At 42.9% G+C, this 19,072-nt stretch overlaps 1 protein-coding gene across 1 annotated transcript in view; it reads right to left on the bottom strand.

Moving 5' to 3' along the window:
• Positions 1-10,387, bottom strand: part of LOC139406432 (receptor-type tyrosine-protein phosphatase eta-like) — a 126,984-nt gene extending 116,597 nt beyond the window's left edge. Inside the window, exon 1 of the mRNA XM_071149003.1 lies at positions 10,171-10,387. Within this exon, the coding sequence (XP_071005104.1) occupies positions 10,171-10,236 (66 nt within the window). The 5' untranslated portion in view covers positions 10,237-10,387. The remainder of the gene's footprint in view (positions 1-10,170) is intronic.
• Between the last annotated feature and the right edge of the window lie 8,685 nt (positions 10,388-19,072).

The following is a 19,072-nucleotide window of genomic DNA, read 5'->3' as shown; positions in this document are numbered from 1 at the left end:
AAGATTGATGATTGATACTGGAACCGGTGAACCAGTTTACTTCCCTGTTTGAATGTCAACTTCCCTTCTGCTTTTACTACATACATTTTCAGCATTTTAATATGAAAACACAATCTCTCACGTTTATCTATTATCATCTATCATGCCAGCAAGTCTCACAAACTTAAAACCCAAGATGGAAACTGTAGGAGAGAGGGGGTTACAGAGATGGAAACGGTAGGAGAGAGGAGGCCACAGAGATGGAAACGGTAGGAGAGAGGAGGCAACAGAAATGGAAACGGTAGGAGAGAGGAGGCCACAGAGATGGAAACGGTAGGAGAGAGGAGGCAACAGAAATGGAAACGGTAGGAGAGAGGAGGCCACAGAGATGGAAACGGTAGGAGAGAGGAGGCCACAGAAATGGAAACGGTTGGAGAGAGGAGGCCACAGAGATGGAAACAGTAGGAGAGAGGAGGCCACAGAAATGGAAATGGTAGGAGAGAGGAGGGCACAGAGATGGAAACTGTAGGAGAGAGGAAGGCACAGAGATGGAAACGGTACGAGAGAGGAGGGCACAGAGATGGAAACGGTACAAGAGAGGAGGGCACAGAGATGGAAACGGTACGAGAGAGGAAGGCACAGAGATGGAAATGGTAGGAGGGAGGGGGGGCACAGAGATGGAACCCTAGGGGCGAATGGGGAAACTGGATGCTCTTCAGATCCAATGTCAACAGTTTCATCACTCCCTCAGCGTTTTACATGTCCTTTCATTGGGCTCCCAGAAGGGAGCGAGGGCAACTATCCTGACATGTACCTGTCACTACCTGTGGGGATGCTTTAATGAGAATTGCAGTCCTCCGCAAACTTCTTGTCAGCAAACAGATTCCTGGTCCCCCTCCCTGCAGGATGCTCGGGGATAGGAACAGACAGGACAACACACAGTAGGCGAGAGGAGGACATAGAGATGGAAACGGTAGGAGAGAGAGGGACAAAGACATGAAAATGGTATGAGAGAGGAGGGTACAGAGATGGAAACGGTAGGAGAGAGGGGGAGGGGAAGGATGAGAAAGTGGGGAAGAGAGTGAGCAATGTAGTCAGTATGGAGGAAAACAGAATATACAAAGGGAGCAAAAGAGAGAGAAAGTGAGGGAAATAGAGAGAGCATACGAATGAAAGCCAGCGAGCAAGAAGAATAACACGAAAGAGATTATGTAAAATGTCTCCTCCCACTTGACCTCTCAACCCCAGGGTCCTTTGAGCTGTGAAACACAAACCTGCCCTCCTCTGAGACATCTTATCTGTCCCCACCATCATTACCATCATTACCATCATCATCCCATTCATCATCATCATCATCACCATTATCATCACCCTCATCGTCATCCCCATCATCATTATCATCATCTTCATCCCCATCATCACCATTATCATCAACATTATCATCATCATTACCATCACCCCACCATCATCATACCAACCATCATCCCCATGCTTAACATCATCATTACCATCATCATCCCCATCATTACCATCACCATGACCATCACCATCATCATCCTCATCATCATCCCCTCATTACCATCATCATCACCATCATCATCCCCATCATCATCCCACTCCTTACCATAATCACCAATATCATCACCATCATCATCACTGCTAATAAAGGCTAGAGCTGCCGCTTTCAAGGAGCGGGACTCTAACACGGAAGCTAAAAAGAAATTCCGCTATGCCCTCCGGCGAACCATCAAACAGGCAAAGTGACAATACAGGACTAAGATCGAGTCGTACTATAGCGGCTCTGACGCTCGTCGGATGTGGCAGGGCTTGCAAACCATTACAGACTACAAAGGGAAGCACAGCCAAGACCTGCCCAGTGACATGAGCCTACCGGACGAGCTAAACTACTTCTATGCTCGCTTTGAGGCAAATAACACTGGAACATGCATGAGAGCACCAGCTATTCCGGAAGACTGTGTGATCACGCTCTCCGCAGCCGATGTGAGTAAGACCTTTAAACAGGTCAACATTCTCAAGGCAGCAGGGCCAGACAGATTACCAGGACGTGTACTGCGAGCATGTGCTGACCAACTGGCAAGTGTCTTCACTGACATTTTCAACCTCTCCCTGTCCGAGTCTGTAATACCAACATGTTTTAAGCAGACCACCATAGTGCTTGTGCCCAAGAACACTAAGGTAACGTGCCTAAATGACTACCAACCCGTAGCACTCACGTCTGTAGCCATGAAGTGCTTTGAAAGGCTGGTCATGGCTCACATCAACACCATCATCCCAGAAACCCTAGACCCACTGCAATTTGCAAACCGCCCCAACAGATCCACATATAATGCAGTCTCTACTGCACTCCACACTGCCCTTTCTCACCTGGACAAAAGGAACACCTATGTGAGAATGCTATTCATTGACTACAGCTCAGCATTTGACACCATCGTGCCCTCAAAGCTCATCAATAAGCTAAGGACCCTGGGACTAAATACCTCCCACTGTAACTGGATCCTGGACTTCCTGACGGGCCGCCCCCAGGTGTAAGGGTAGGTAACAAATACATCCGCCACGCTGATTCTCAACACAGGGGCCCCTCAGGGGTGCGTGCTCAGCCCCCTCCTGTACTCCCTGTTCACTCATGACTGCACAGCCAGGCAAAACTCCAGGACTCACCATCATTAAATTTGCCGATTTTCCGTGTGGTGCCAGGACAACATCCTCTCCCTCAACGTGATCAAGACAAAGTAGATGATTGAAGACTACAGGAAAAGGATGACCGAGCACGCCCCCATTCTCATCAACGGGGCTGTAGTGGAGCAGGTTGAGAGCTTCAAGTTCCTTGGTGTCCACATCACCAAAACACTAACGTGGTCCAAGCACACCATGACAGTCATGAAGCGGGCACGACATAACCTATTCCCCCTCATGTGACTAATAACATTGGATTTGATTTGATAATTCAGCCCTTTGGTGGCACTGTCAGACGCTGTTATATCACACACCCCCACACACACACACACAACCATGGTTAGCAGGACCAGAGAGCTATCAATGGGGTCCCGCTCTCAACCACATAAGGATCCTAATGTCAAAGCCTTCCATAATTCCCCAGGGGCCAGCATATTGTGCTCTTTCAAATGGCTGCAATAGTAGGATTCTATTTCTCATAGCTTTTCCTCATTTCAAACATTGTTCCTTAATGACTGTAAACGATCTGAGGCTAATGGGAGAGAGAAACATGGAGTTTATGTGAAGTAATATCAAATCAAATCAAATGTTATTGGTCACATATTTTTAGCAGATGTTATTGTGGGTGTAGTGAAATGCTTGTGTTCCTAACTCCAATAGTGCAGTAGTATCTGACAATATAAGTGAAGCATTCTGTTCAACAAACAACCCTATATCCAAAATGTTGTTGTTTAAAATAAAGCTTCCTTAATCTCTATAAATCCATTATCATACGGCCAATCACTATTCGCACGATCCACTTTGGAAAGAAACCGTTGCCCAACAGTACATTCCTCCCAGAGCTCTTTCACTCCTCTCAGCACTTCCATTTCTCCTTTTTCTTCTACCCCTTCAAATAATTAGCAGAACGCATATACTGACTGACCGATTGTGTCAACTTCTCATTAAATATTTTGCAGTTCCCCTCTTCTTCCTGTGTTATAGTAGCAGGGTTAAAAGTCTATTTTGCAAATGTACCATGGCCTGTTCCCATTACTGACCACTGTATGTACTCTTCATAGAAGTTGGTAAGGTATCATTAAGGCATCGCCTTACCACATCCCTTCCTCATCACCTTTAACCTGTTAGGCTGGGAGGAAACACCAAACCACAGTTTGTCACCCAAGCAACTTTTTATAAGAAGAATGCTTTTCAAATCCTGTGTCCTAACTACCGCACTATCACTTACAAAGTATAACATCACATCACTACGATATCAGTCTTACATGCTGACCAGAACGAACACGTCGCGTGCGTGAGCGTCGCAAAATAAATGTAGAAATCCATGTTATTCAATTATTCCACCCACACTGCTCGATTGAAAGACAAAATGTTTTGCCGGTTGTCGTGGTAATACTATGAAAGTGTAGATGCCAATCACCATATAAATTCAAAGATGATAAAGCCTGGAAGGAGGAGAGATGACTAGAAACGATTCGGTTGGCCGTTTTATGTGTGAATTAATGGTCGGAGTAGAGGACGTTGTGCATTTCAGGTAAAATAACAACTCAATGTTTATATCCCAGGACAAATTAGCTAGCAACAGCAAGCTAGCTAAATAGAACTAATTAGCTAGCAAATGCAAGCTAACTAGCTAAATTGCCATACATGTTTAATGGTTTTCAACCTGTCCCCAAATTAATGTCATTGGTTCAGAGTTTGTTTTGATATTTTAACCTGCGTGTCATGATCGTGTTTGGTGTAGGGGGACTAAATAAATTTATGCACAATAGCGCACGATGGCGCACGCACGCAGCCGGTTTGGGTTCCGTGTTATACCACAGTAGCTACCAGTAGAAAAACCTATGTAATTATCCTGTAATAATAAACGCAGTTTATGGAATCGTAAAGGTACTAGAGTTTAACGTGATATGCCAATGTAAAGTGTTAACCATGACTCTCTGTCATCTCTACCTAAAGTGTTACTCCTGTAGTCTATACATTATAAAAGATAACCTGTCGGGATACCAGCACAGCACTCTCACTCAGTCAGAGACACACACACACATACACACACACACACACACACACACACACACACACAAGCGTACGCACATACACACGCACCAGTGGCAGTCAGTGCCACTCACGAATAGAGAGGACCATGTTTTTTATGAGCATGGCCTTATTTCTAGTACAGCATATAGGATAACTGTCATTGAATGTATTCCATTCACCCAGCTCACTAAAACAATGATAGGTTCAGGCTACAACATGATACTTGAATTTGCCCTGTATCCCTCATTAAGTTGCTACAACCTAGCCTCTGAATTAAAGTTGACAATGTAGGTGCACACACAGACAGTGACACATTCAATACCACCTTGCACAATCTTGCCTGCATCTAGCTGATCTAGGGTGTAATCATCAGTCCAACAGTTGATACAACCTAGCCTACAAAAATAATTTTATAATGTAGGTGTACAGGTCGAGAGACAAATTAAAGTAATCAAAGTTACAGACAGTAACCACATTTCCATCCACAGTTTTTATGCGAGTAAGGTCATACACTATAAAGAAAAACCAAAACAGCTGTGATGGAAACTGGAAGTTTTGTTACAATTTTATAAATGTAGACAGATCATTTGTTTGCTCGACATGGTGGGGACTTTTTGTGTCTGTAAAATAAATGATGTGTGAAATGGAGGTGGAAACAACTTTATGTGCAAATATTGATATAATAACCATCATATGGAAGTAAACTCGGGAGTCATGTGATCATATGTTGTGTGGTCCTCCCACTACGACTCGGGAAAGCTTGCAGTTTATTAGACTACAGATTAAATAAATTATGATGAACTTCACAGGATGGTGAATGTGCAAGGTGATGAGCTTGATGCTCCTTTCCAATAAATATACTCACTTATCCATAATAATCTCATCATGTAGACTAGCCTACCAGCACAGCCTATCTGCACTGTATCTGCTAGCTGTTAGCTAGAGCGCACGTGCCAAGACCAGAGTAGGCACATTTTCTATATAACGCAGAAGTTTTTGTGACAAAACGAAAGGTGGAGTTGAAAATGCAATGGAAACACATTGAACTTTAGTTTTTAATTTGATACATGAAAACCTAAGCAAAAAAGTAACTTTTGTGTGCACTAGGTCATCACGCAATGATTTTTATCTGCAACAAGTCCATTTGGTGGAAACACACCACTGGTGGGAAAAATGTCATATTTTATTTTTTCATATTTAAAATATTTGCATTAAAATCTGTCGCCAATTGGATAGAAACCTAGCTAGTGACACATTCGATACACTCTTGCCTGCATGTAGCTGATCTGAGGTGTAATCACTAGTCCAAACAAGGGTTTCTATTGGAAAAAGTCAGGTAGGTCCCTCCCCATTTCGTTACATTTTGCAACAGAATTGGCAGAATGAATACACCTCTGATCACCCGCACACACAGTCACTTTCATAGCAGCCACATACAGCATCATCACATCGTTTTATAATTCCTTCTCACATCTACGCGCTCTCCTCTCACCTTTTCCCTTCACTTGTGGACATCAGTGCACAACACATCAGCTGTCTGTGACCAGGGGCAAAAACCTCTACAATTAAGCCAAACCTTCACACCATAACCGCTAACTGCTACACAGCCTACATCGTTGTCACCATATTAATGTTATAGTAAACAAACTTGATCTAACGGGTTAATAAACCCACAATCCAATCCATGTGTACAATCACGCAGTACAGTGCAAGCAGTTTAAATCAAATCAAATAACATTTTATTAGTAACATGCGCTGAATACAACAGTACTTACTAGCCCCCAAACAACAATGCAGTTTCAAAAAATACGGACAAGAATAAGAGATAAAAGTAACAAGTAATTAAAGAGCAGCAGTAAAACAACAATAGCAAGACTATATACAGGGGGGTACTGGTACAGAGTCAATGTGCAGGGGCACCAGTTAGTTGAGGTAGTATGTACATGTAGATAGAGTTATTCAAGTGACTATGCATAGATGACAACAACAGAGAGTAGCAGCAGTGTAAAGACGGGGGGGGGGGTCTCTGACCTCCTCCCGATAGGCTGTCTCGTCATTGTCTGTGATCAGGCCTACCACTGTTGTGTCATCGGCAAATTAAATGATGGTGTTGGAGTCGTGCCTGGCCGTGCAGTCATGAGTGAACAGGGAATACATGAGGGAGCTGAGCACGCACCCCAGAGGGGCCTCTGTGTTGAGGATCAGCGTGGGGGATGAGTTGCTACCTACCCTCACCACCTGGGGGCGGCCCGTCAGGAAGTCCAGGATCCAATTGCAGAGGGAGGTATATAGTCCCAGGGTCCTTAGCTTATTGATGAGCTTTGAGGGCACAATGGTGTCGAACGCTAAGCTGTAGTCAATGAATAGCATTCTCATATAGGTGTTCCTTTTGTCCAGGTGGGAAAGGGCAGTGTGGAGTGCAATAGAGATTGCATCATCTGTTGACCTGTTGGGGCGGTATGCAAATTGCAGTGGGTCTAGGGTTTCTGGGATGATGGTGTTGATGTAAGCCATGACCAGCCTTTCAAAGCACTTCATGGCTACATACGTGAGTGCTACGGGTCGGTAGTCATTTAGGCACATTACCTTAGTGTTCTTGGGCACAAGCACTATGGTGGTCTGTTTAAAACATGTTGGTATTACTGACTCGGACAGGGAATGGTTGAAAATGTCAGTGAAGACACTTGCCATTTGGTCAGTACATGCTCGCAGTACACGTCCTGGTAATCTGTCTGGCCCTGCTGCCTTGAGAATGTTGACCTGTTTCAAAGGTCTTCCTCACATCGGCTGCAGAGAGCGTGATCACACAGTCTTCCGGAACAGCTGGTGCTCTCATGCGTGTTTCCGTGTTATTTGCCTCAAAGCGAGCATAGAAGTAATTTACATCATCCATTAGGCTCATGTCACTGGGCAGGTGCTTCCCTTTGTAGTCTGTAATGGTTTGCAAGCCCTGCCACATCCGACGAGTATCAGAGCCGGTGTAGTATGATTCGATATTAGTCCTGTGTTGACACTTTGCCTGTTTGATGGTTCGTTGAAGGTTTAGCGGTTACACCGGCAGGCCCCGGTGGAAATACATTTATAATACCGAAAGCTTCCCTTGACTTGGAAGAGTTGCAGTGTTGGGTGCCTTAACCAGCTAACATAAATAGCATTCCTCTCTGTTTGAGTTAGGTTGCTGAATAGGCTAAATTAGCTGTGTTAGCTAAGTAAGTGAAAGGTAAACTAAGAAGAAAATAATATGCAATGAAATATAGCTCTCTATCTCTCTTTTCTTTGCTGCTTCTCTAATTTTTGAAGAAATGTATTTGTTCAAAACTGTTCAACTATTGTCTTTCTCTCTCTTTGAGTCAACTACTGAGCACACTTTATGAACAACAATGCTTGTTTCAAACAATTAAAAAAATTGTCCACAATTTAAAAAGTACTACTATTTAAAGCCCAAAGAACATCACTTACCAAAATGCTAACAAATTTTAAGGAATTCTCATAGTGAATGCTAACTAAATGCTAACAATAACATTGCAAACATTTTGTTTAAAACATACAGTTTCTGACCTAAACTATAAAAGTAACTGAAAATTGCTACTCACAGTTTTGCTGCACGCACAAAATGAATATTAACCAGGAGGAGATTCTCTGTTATTACAAAGCTCATGCTTGATTTTGGAAGTCACTAACCACTTAGCTAGAGTGCGAACTAGCTACTAAATTAGCAAACCAAATGCAGGACATTTAGCAGATTTAAGACAGTTAACGTAATAGTTATAAGATATCTAGCTGGCAAACATTTAGCTGTGAATTCCATACTATACTTAGATCACCTGGCGCATGACACTGAGTGACTCACAAGGCTCTGGTCTCTCATGGTTGTGTGCTTGCAAACATACACCATGTGACACATGACTGGGGACTACCATAGGCTATATAGTAATGTGACAGCTGAAAATGAAGAATGCAATGTTCTTTATCTCCTAACGTATTGCACAAGTTGACTGCAGGTATTTACTTAAAACGTATCAACAAATATTCAAATGTAGAAAACAAAATGTTAAATAAATAGTTTCAGCAGTGTTGACGGTATTGAAAAACCGTCCTGTGGCTTTTTCCAAATTCGCCAGTATACGGTATATACCGTATACCGCCCAAGCCTACTGCAAGCGCTCTGATAGGTTGGCGGACAGACTCCGGAAGTCGTTAGAATTACTGTGTAAGTCTATGGAAGGGTGTGAGAAACATGAGCCTGCTAGGTTTTGTATTGACGTCAATGTACCCAGAGGAGTATGGAAAATAGCCATCCTCTGGCTATACCTTGGTACTACACCTAGAAGGTGCTGTTGAGGCTACTGTAGACCTTCATTGCAAAACAGTGTGTTTTAATCATTTATATGTTGGCGTGAATATATTTAGTATAGTTTTATCTAAAAAGGATCACTTTAATGTTTCACTATTTATTTTAAAGGAAATTCACTGAGAAGGATGGTCCTCCCCTTCCTCCTCTGAAGAGCCTCCATTGACACACACACACACACACACACACACACACACACACACACACACACACACACACACACACACACACACACACACACACGCACGCACACACACACAGAAACACACACACACACACACACACACTCACGCTAACACTAACACATTCACTAACACACATCCACAGTCCTCATTCCATCCCTGAACCCTTAGTGTTGGACTCACACATCTTCACATACAAGCCTCACTCTCCCTCTCCATAAAGACTCGGGGACCAATCTAGTCAGATACCATTCTGAGTTGGTCATTAAAATACCCTAGGCACCAGGTGGTGACTCCATGAGAAATCCGAAAATATTGTCAAATAGCTTAAAGAGTCCTGAGAATATAACAAATAATGATAGGCCTCAAGAACAAATACCAGAGTAGGCATTTTTGCATTTCCTGTATGAAATAATTTGTAAAAAAAAACCATGAACAATGACATTCTGTCACATTAGAAAACTAAATGCAGAAAATCCTGGTACTGCATGCCAATAAATAAACTAAAGGTCAGTGTAATAACTAATTAGTGACATGAATTGCATACAATACTAACAAGACCTTATTCATCGCACAATATAAACACTGCCATATACTGAATTAATTATCCAACCGTTCAAATTGAACGACCAGCAATGGATTTGACAGAAAATCGGAAAAAAAATCAAATATTATTACTATTGAATTAGTTTATAAATGCATGGCTACATAATTTCTATACAGACTAGTAAATAGCCTACGTCAGTGAAATTGTGTTTCCACCTGCTAACATAGAGTCGACAAAATAACAGTTAGACTACCTGGCGCAACAGGTGCAATGTTCGGCATCTTCATATATGACACAGTATTGTGGCTTTTAGAAAGACCTAAATACACATTTTCAAGATGTTCTTTGGTCAAATATAAATATATAAATCAATCACTTACTTTGAGAAACAGATACAGGACAATAGACGCCCTGAGAAGAACACCGAAGCACGACAGTCGGCTCATGATGCCGGACAGTTTAGAAAAACTTCACACGCGTTTCTTGCCAGTGAGCACTTGCATTTTTTAAACTTTCCTTTTCTTGAAAAAAAATCTCCTTTACTTTTGATTCTATGTGCTGAGCCTTGTTGCTGGTGTGGTCCTATAAACCGTTGCGCTGGCTCCGATCGCCAAATGAGCAGTAGTGTATAGGAAGAAGTAACTTTTCTGTGTCGCAAGTAACGGGGTGGAGCGGTAGCCAGTGGCGTCACTTTCAGAAGTTAAAGTTATGTGCATGCCTGTAGCTGCCAGTCAGCTTGGCTACGCGCCTCCCTCTCTCTCCCTCGGTCTCTGTCAATGTTCTCTGCCGTCATTTCATCGATGCTGTTGCTAAAGTTACGGCATCCTTTTCCTCTGCGAGGACTTTGGGGTAGGAGTCTGTCATTCAGAAATGTAGCCATCCCACATTCTTGGAATAACTCCATGAGAGAGGGTTAATGAATGCATCCATGGGGTCTCGCAATAATACCAAGCACAGCTAAGGCAAATGTTTATCGAAACAAATATCAATACCTTCTGTAAAAATATCTGAGTGGACATAAAAAGTCCTATGTCCACATACACTGAACAAACATATAAACGCAACATTGAAAGTGTTGGTTCAATGTTTCATGAGCTGAAATAAAATATCCCACACATTTTCAATAGGCACAAAAAGCTTATTTCTCTAAAATGTGCACAATTTTGTTTACATAAGCATTTGTCCTTTGCCCAGATATTCCACCCACCTGAGAGGTGTGGAATATCAAGAAGCTGATTAAACAGCATGATCATTACACAGGTGCACCTTGTGCTGGGGACAATAAAAGGCCACTCTAAAATGTACAGTTTTGTCACACAACACTCTGCCACAGATGTCCCAAGTTTTGCGGGAGCGGGCAATTGGCATGCTGACTGCAGGAATGTCTACCAGAGCTGTTGCCAGAGAATGGAATGTTCATTTTTCTACCATAAGCCGCCTCCAACGTTGTTTTTGAGAATTTGGCAGTACATCCAACCGGCCTAACAACCGTAGACCACGTGTATGGCGTCGTGTGGGTGAGCAGTTTGCTGATAGCAATTTGAATGCACAAAAATACTGTGACGAGATCCTGAGGCCCATTGTGAGGCCCAGATTTGTTAAGGTATCTGTGACCAACAGATATGTATTCCCAGTCTTGTGAAATCCATAGATTATGGCCTGATGAATTTATTTCAATTGACTGATCTCCTCATATGACCTGTAACTTAGTAAAAATCGTTTTAAATTGTTGCATGTTGCAGTCATATTTTTGTTCAGTATAAATAATATCAATGTGATTTCTATTGTGTAAACCCTATCCAGAACATACAGCGGTCATGGTTACCTTAGTCACCCTACCAACAAACCCCTAACACCCTCATCTATGTCCATGGAGGTATTCAGTATTCTCCCATGCTTAATGTATCTGAATTCCGTTGATAATTACATGTTGAGGGACTATTTTAATCACCACTTGTGTTTGACAACTGCACTGCCCACTCTGTCACTGATCTCCCCTCATTCTGGGTCCCCGTCATCCTCTGACAGACAGACATCTGCTTCTCAGACCAGCTTGATTGAACGTGGTTAAAAGAAACTCAGTTTGAAGTGACATTGAGTTGATTTTGCCATGCTATTTGGAATTTGTGTGTGAGTGCGTGTGTGTGTGTGTGTGTCTGGTTGCAGGACCAAGGCTCCTCATCTCCTCATGATGAGTTCATCTTCTTCCTGACAGAATGAATGGATCTGTCACAGCGACCACTGTCCACCAGGATGTCTGAGTAAGTTCCATCATTCCCCCCAGATCAGTACTGCCCTCTGTCTCTGTTTCTGCCTCTGCCTCTCTCTCTCTCTCTGTCTCTCTCTCTCTCTCTCTCTCTCTCTCTCTCTCTCTCTCTCTCTCTCTCTCGCTCTCTCTCTCTCTCTCTCTCTCTCTCTCTCTTTCTTTATCTGTGTCGCTCTCTTTCTCTTTTCTCTTTTTACATTTTTCCCTCCCTCCCTCCCTCCCCTTCCTTCAGGCCAGGGGAGAATGACTTCACCTTGTCATTGAAGCCACGGAAGTTCAAGGCCGTACTCCAGGCACATTGTTTGCAGAAAACAGGTTCCCCATTATAGTAAATGGAAAAATGTTCATCTTCATGGTCAATCTTTGTGTAAATAAAAATGTTTTAGAAGACAATCATGATACCAATAATTGCTTCTAATACACCAGATGCATGTCCTTGAACCGATTATTTTAAAATCGCACACAGTATGTGCAGTATCCTGGTCGGTCTTCAACTTGAGTTACAACTTCAGAGGGGGCAGCACTGAACTAGTCTGCAACATCACTTCCTGGAGTAGCTCAAACTGCACATGTTATGTCTCCACGAAATGCCATCTTAACCGACTTCCTTTGGCTTCAATGCGCTATTGAGTCTTCACACAGGAAGGAATGGTGTCATGTGATTGATGCCTGGGCCATTAATACATACAGTGCCTTGCGAAAGTATTCGGCCCCCTTGAACTTTGCGACCTTTTGCCACATTTCAGGCTTCAAACATAAAGATATAAAACTGTATTTTTTTGTGAAGAATCAACAACAAGTGGGACACAATCATGAAGTGGAACGACATTTATTGGATATTTCAAACTTTTTTAACAAATCGAAAACTGAAAAATTGGGCATGTGGCAAAAGGTCGCAAAGTTCAAGGGGGCCGAATACTTTCGCAAGGCACTGTACAGTCGTTGCTTTAGACAGTCAAATTATTGCTTGACAGTTTTGAATTCATGGGCTAAGCATACACATTCATTCTATTTCTGTTATGCAGATAGCCAAGTCAATAGACTAATAAGGAAACGTGGGTAATCTGCCTACATAGCTGTGTTTTCTGGACTACAGATGAGAGCAGCGGCAGACGGGGCCTTTTAAGATGAGGGAGGACGATTTTCATTTTTTTCATTAGCGTGTGCTTATTTCTATTACAGAATATTGGATGACAGTCATTCATATTCCATTCACCCAGTTCAAAGTAACAGCGATAGGTTTAGGCTACTTCATGATACACAAATTGTCCCTATAACCCTCATGAGGTTGCTACAACCTAGCCTATGAATGAAAGTTTAAACGTAGGTGCAACACACAGACAGTTCAGACACGTTCAATACCACCTTGCACACTCTTGCCTGCATCTAGCTGATCTAGGGTGTAATAATTAGTCCAACAGTTGCAAACAAGAGTTGCTATTGGACAAATGCAGGTATATTTAACCCCGTTTCGTATCGTTTGCTTCCTTTAAGAAATGCTTTTCAACCGGATCGGCGGAGTGAATTCACCTATGATCACACGTTTACTTTCTAAGAAGCCACGTTGTATTCTTTCTCGCATCTATGCGCTCTCCTCATCTCACCTTTTCCCTTCATAGCTTCAATAACTGACGCATTAGTAAACCCGCTACAATCATGCAGTAATGTTACAGTGTATAGTCAGTAAGTAGGTAAGTTGAACCAGCCCCGTTGACAATAAATTAGTAAAACCAAAAGCTTACCTTGACTTGAAGAGTTACAGTGTTGTATTGGATAGTCATAGCAAGCTAGCTAACATAGCATTCCTCTGTTTGAGCAGGGTGCTTTAGTAGGCTTAACTAGATAGCTGCATTTACTAGCTAAGTAAGTAAAACTGAAATTGAAAAAAATGATGAAATCTCTCTCTCTTGCTTCTTCATTTTAGACTAAATTAATTTGTTTAAAACGATTAAACTATTGTCTTTCTCTCTTTGAGTCAACTACTCACCACATTTTATGCACTGCAGTGCTAGCTAGTTGTAGCTTATGCTTTCAGTACTAAATTCATTCTCTGATCCTTTGATTGGGTGGACAACATGTCAGTTCATGCTGCAGGAGCTCTGATAGGTTGGAGAACATCCTCCAGAAGTTGTCAAAATTACTGTGTAAGTCTATGGAATGGGGTGAGAACCATGAGCCTCCTATGTTTGTACTGAAGTCAATGTACCCAGAGGAGGACGGAAGCTAGCTGTCCTCCAGCTACACCATGGTGCTACCCTACAGAATACTGTTGAGGCTACTGTAGACCTTCATTGCAAAGCAGTGTGTTTTAATAAATTATTTAATGACGTGATTATATTTAGTATAGTTATATCTAAAAATATATATATATTTTTAAGTTTCACCATTTTTATTTTTATGAAATTCACTGAGGGTCTTCCCAAAGTGAAATATTGTTAATGATACGGCCAAGCAATACACTTCCTTGCCTCTCCATAGCTCTTCTCTGTACGGGATTCTGTCCACCATCATGAGCACATGACCAGTTGACCACAGGAGAATGGTCACTCTGTTTTTGGACACAGTGGTGAGGTCACTAAGTTACTGTAATAGCCTTTCACATCCCACTGGGGAATTTGGAGCTGGGAGTGTGTGTGTGTGTGTGTGTGTGTGTGTGTGTGTGTGTGTGTGTGTGTGTGTGTGTGTGTGTGTGTGTGTGTGTGTGTGTGTGTGTGTGTGTGTGTGTTTGACTGTGACAGTGCATGTAAGGGTGCACTTGTGCACTTGTTTTGTCTGTGTTGGTCTGTCTGTGTCTGTGAGCCAGATGATGCTTCACCCAAACGAACATTTAATGGAAAGCTAGACTGCCCATATCCTCCAATCCAGTGCATGTGAAGACTGAGTGTCTGTTAGTGGCCAGGGCTAAATATAGCAGCCACCTTCATTGTGTGAGTTTCTTCCTTCTGTCTAAACAGGCCACAATGCAAATCAGATGCACTCATTACCCCTGTATGACAGGAGCCAGGGCTGAACTACCATGCAAATGATGCATCCACATACCTATTCCCATAATACAGGACTGCATTCTGGGAAAAATGACTTAGAGTAAACAGGAGTTACTGTACGCTATTGTTCTGATGCGAAGAATCACCACCTGTCTGCCTGTTGACTGGTTCCTTGCAGATCAGACAGTCTGTGGCTGTGCAGTTGAATCACTCGTATCTGATTGTCATGGTGGAAGCAGAAAAACAACGTACTGTCCTATGACTCTGCCTAGGCCCAAGGAGCGCATTCTCATATGAGGCCTTGTATTTTTACATTCTGTACATTGAAAGTTACTGTATGCTCCATCATCACTCTTTGAAAAAATGGTTCCCAAAGGGTCCTTAGGCTCTCCCTAAGTCACGACTTCCGCCGAAGTTGGTGCCTCTGCTTGTTCTGGTGGCGTTCGGCGGTCGTCGTCACCGGCTTTCTAGCTGCCACCGATCCATGTTTCTGTTTTCCATTTGTTATGTCTTGAGTGTACACACCTGGTTCCCATTAAGTTATTATTATTTCCCTATTTAACCCTCTGGTTCCCATGATGTTTTGTGCGTGATTATTCCTGGTTTGTGTTAGTCGTGTGTGTTAGGGTTGTTATCCCTGCGTGGATTATTTTGGCTGATTTATTTTCTGAGTAAAGTACGTTATATTACTCAGTTCTGTGTCCTGCGCTTGACTCCGTCCTCACCTCTGCTCAACTGACAAACAGTGAGGGAAAAAAGTATTTGATCCCCTGCTGATTGTGTACGTTTGCCCACTGACAAAGAAATGATCAGTCTATAATTTTAATGGTAGGTTTATTTGAACAGTGAGACACAGAATAACAACAACAAATCCAGAAAAACTAATGTCAAAAATTTTATAAATTGATTTGTATTTTAATGAGAGAAATAAGTATTTGACCCCCTCTCAATCAGAAATATTTTTGGCTCCCAGGTGTCTTTTATACAGGTAACGAGCTGAGATTAGGAGCACAATCCTAAAGGGAGTGCTCCTAATCTCAGTTTGTTACCTGTATAAAAAGACACCTGTCCACAGAAGCAATCAATCAATCAATCAGATTCAAAACTCTCCACCATGGCCAAGACCAAAGAGCTCTCCAAGGATGTCAGGGACAAGACTGTAGACCTACACAAGGCTGGAATGGGCTACAAGACCATCGCCAAGCAGCTTGGTGAGAAGGTGACAACAGTTGGTGCGATTATTCGCAAATGGAAGAAACACAAAATAACTGTCAATCTCCCTCGGCCTGGGGCTCCATGCAAGATCTCACCTCGTGGAGTTGCAATGATCATGAGAACGGTGAGGAATCATCCCAGAACTACACGGGAGTATCTTGTCAATGATCTCAAGGCAGCTGGGACCATAGTCACCAAGAAAACAATTGGTAACACACTACGCTGTGAAGGACTGAAATCCTGCAGCGCCCGCAAGTTCCCCCTGCTCAAGAAAGCACATATACATGCCCGTCTGAAGCTTGCCAATGAACATCTGAATGATTCAGAGGACAACTGGGTGAACGTGTTGTTGTCAGATGAGACCAAAATGGAGCTCTTTGGCATCAACTCAACTCGCCGTGTTTGGAGGAGGAGGAATGCTGCCTATGACCCCAAGAACATCATCCCCACCGGCAAACATGGAGGTGGAAACATTATGCTTTGGCAGTGTTTTTCTGCTAAGGGGACAGGACAACTTCACCGCATCAAAGGGACGATGGACCGGGCCATGTACAGTCAAATCTTGGGTGAGAACCTCTTGAAAAAAGGTTGTGGATGGGTATTCCAGCATTACAATGACCCAAAACACACAGCCAAGGCAACAAAGGAGTGGCTCAAGAAGAAGCACATTAAGGTCCTGGAGTGGCCTAGCCAGTCTCCAGACTTTAATCCCATAGAAAATCTGTGGAGGGAGCGGAAGGTTTGAGTTTCCAAACGTCTGCCTCGAAACCTTAATGACTTGGAGAAGATCTGCAAAGAGGAGTGGGACAAAATCCCTCCTTAGATGTGTGCAAACCTGGTGGCCAGCTACAAGAAACGTCTGACCTCTGTGATTGCCAACAAGGGTTTTGCCACCAAGTACTAAGTTGTCACCCCCTGACCGTAGAGGTCTTTTTATTCGTCAGGGTGTGAGTCGGGTGGAAAACTCTATGTTCTTTGTTTCTATGTTTTGGCTGGGTATGGTTCTCAATCAGGGACAGCTGTCTATTGTTGTCTCTGATTGAGAATCATACTTAGGCAGCCTTTTTCCCTTTTGTATTTGTGGGTAGTTGTCTTTGTTAGTGGCATTATAGCCTAAGTAAGCTTCACGGTCCTTTCCTTGTTCTTTGTTTTGTTGGCGACATTTATCAATAAAAGAAATGTGTGCTCACCATGCTACACCTTGGTCTGGTAATTTCCACGACGACAGCGATAAGTCATGTTTTGCAGAGGGGTCAAATACTTATTTCCCTCATTAAAATGAAAATCAATTTATACAATTTTTGACATGCGTTTTTCTGAATTTTTTTGTTGTTATTCTGTCTCTCAATGTTCAAATAAACCTACCATTAAAATTATAGACTGATCATTTCTTTGTCAGTGGGCAAACGTACAAAATCAGCAGGGGATCAAATACTTTTTTCCCTCCCTGTATGACACCCCATAGGAGAACCCAGAAAGGGATCCACCAGGAACCAAAAATAGTTATTCGAAGGGTTATCTTATGGGGACAGCCGAAGAGCCCTTTTAGGTTCTACATAGCACCTTTATTTCCACGAGTGTAGCAGTCATCTGGGTTAAGCAAGGAAGCCATTTTGTGCCGTTGTTCATCTCATGTTACATACAGTAAATCAACATGGAAACCAGTATGTGCCCATGTAGACTGCCTGCTATAATTCTGGACACACATTTCAATGACGAGGATTTGAGTAGAATTTACAAATAGTCTATACTTCATCCTAGTTATAAAAGTATAATATATTACATTGGCATACAATAAAGTACTATTTTCTCTTAATGAGGACAACTTTCACTTCTTTGTTTCAGTAGCTACTCACACCTACAGAGAAACGCACTGCCTCAAAACCCTTTAGCAGGCGATGCAGCCACACACGGTCACTTCCTCTTTTTCATCTCATCTCTCTCTCTCTCTCTCTCTCTCTCTCTCTCTCTCTCTCTCTCTCTTACTACCTCTCTCTCATTCTGCCTCGCTCTCTTTCTCTCTCTCTCTCTCTACCTCTCTCTCACTCTACCTCACTCTCTTTCTCTCTCTCTCTCTACTTCTCTCTCGCTCTCTCTCTCATGTATTTTCCATCCAAGCATTGAGTTCACTGAGGCACAAAGATAAAAGCAAAACACACCATGAAAGCAAATCTTCAATGTAACAAAAAATGTAAATGCGTGCATCCATGCGTGCTGCTATGACGACGCCTAGATGGCCTTCTTTATGTCACACATAATAAAGGCACAGAGTTCTGTTGGTTCAGGAAGCTGCTGATTCTCTTCATAATTAAATACTGATTGTAGTATGCAGCCTATCTATGTGATAATGAATATTATATTTCATACACACACAGAATAACACAATCCCAATGAGTATGACCCTGGTCAAGTTTAAACATCACCCTGAGAGGCCAACCTGTCGAATGTTCGACCTTCTTCAAAGAAGAAGAAAGGAGGAAAGGAAACAAAAGCACTCTGGTTCCAGAGCAAATACTGAAGACAATGGAATTTGGTACATATAGTGGCTTCTGGCCACACGTGTCCCGGGGTGTCTTGAAGAGGTCAGGGCCACACGTGTCCCGGGGTGTCTCGAAAGGGGTCTGGGCCACACGTGTCCCGGGGTGTCTCGAAAGGGGTCTGGGCCACACGTGTCCCGGGGTGTCTTGAAGAGGTCAGGGCCACACGTGTCCCGGGGTGTCTCGAAAGGGGTCTGGGCCACACGTGTCCCGGGGTGTCTCGAAGAGGTCAGGGCCACACGTGTCCCGGGGTGTCTCGAAAGGGGTCTGGGCCACACGT

Source organism: Oncorhynchus clarkii, chromosome 4 (assembly GCF_045791955.1).
Source record: "Oncorhynchus clarkii lewisi isolate Uvic-CL-2024 chromosome 4, UVic_Ocla_1.0, whole genome shotgun sequence".
In the NCBI taxonomy this organism is placed as follows: domain Eukaryota; kingdom Metazoa; phylum Chordata; class Actinopteri; order Salmoniformes; family Salmonidae; genus Oncorhynchus; species Oncorhynchus clarkii.
This window is presented reverse-complemented; position numbering and strand designations above follow the sequence as displayed.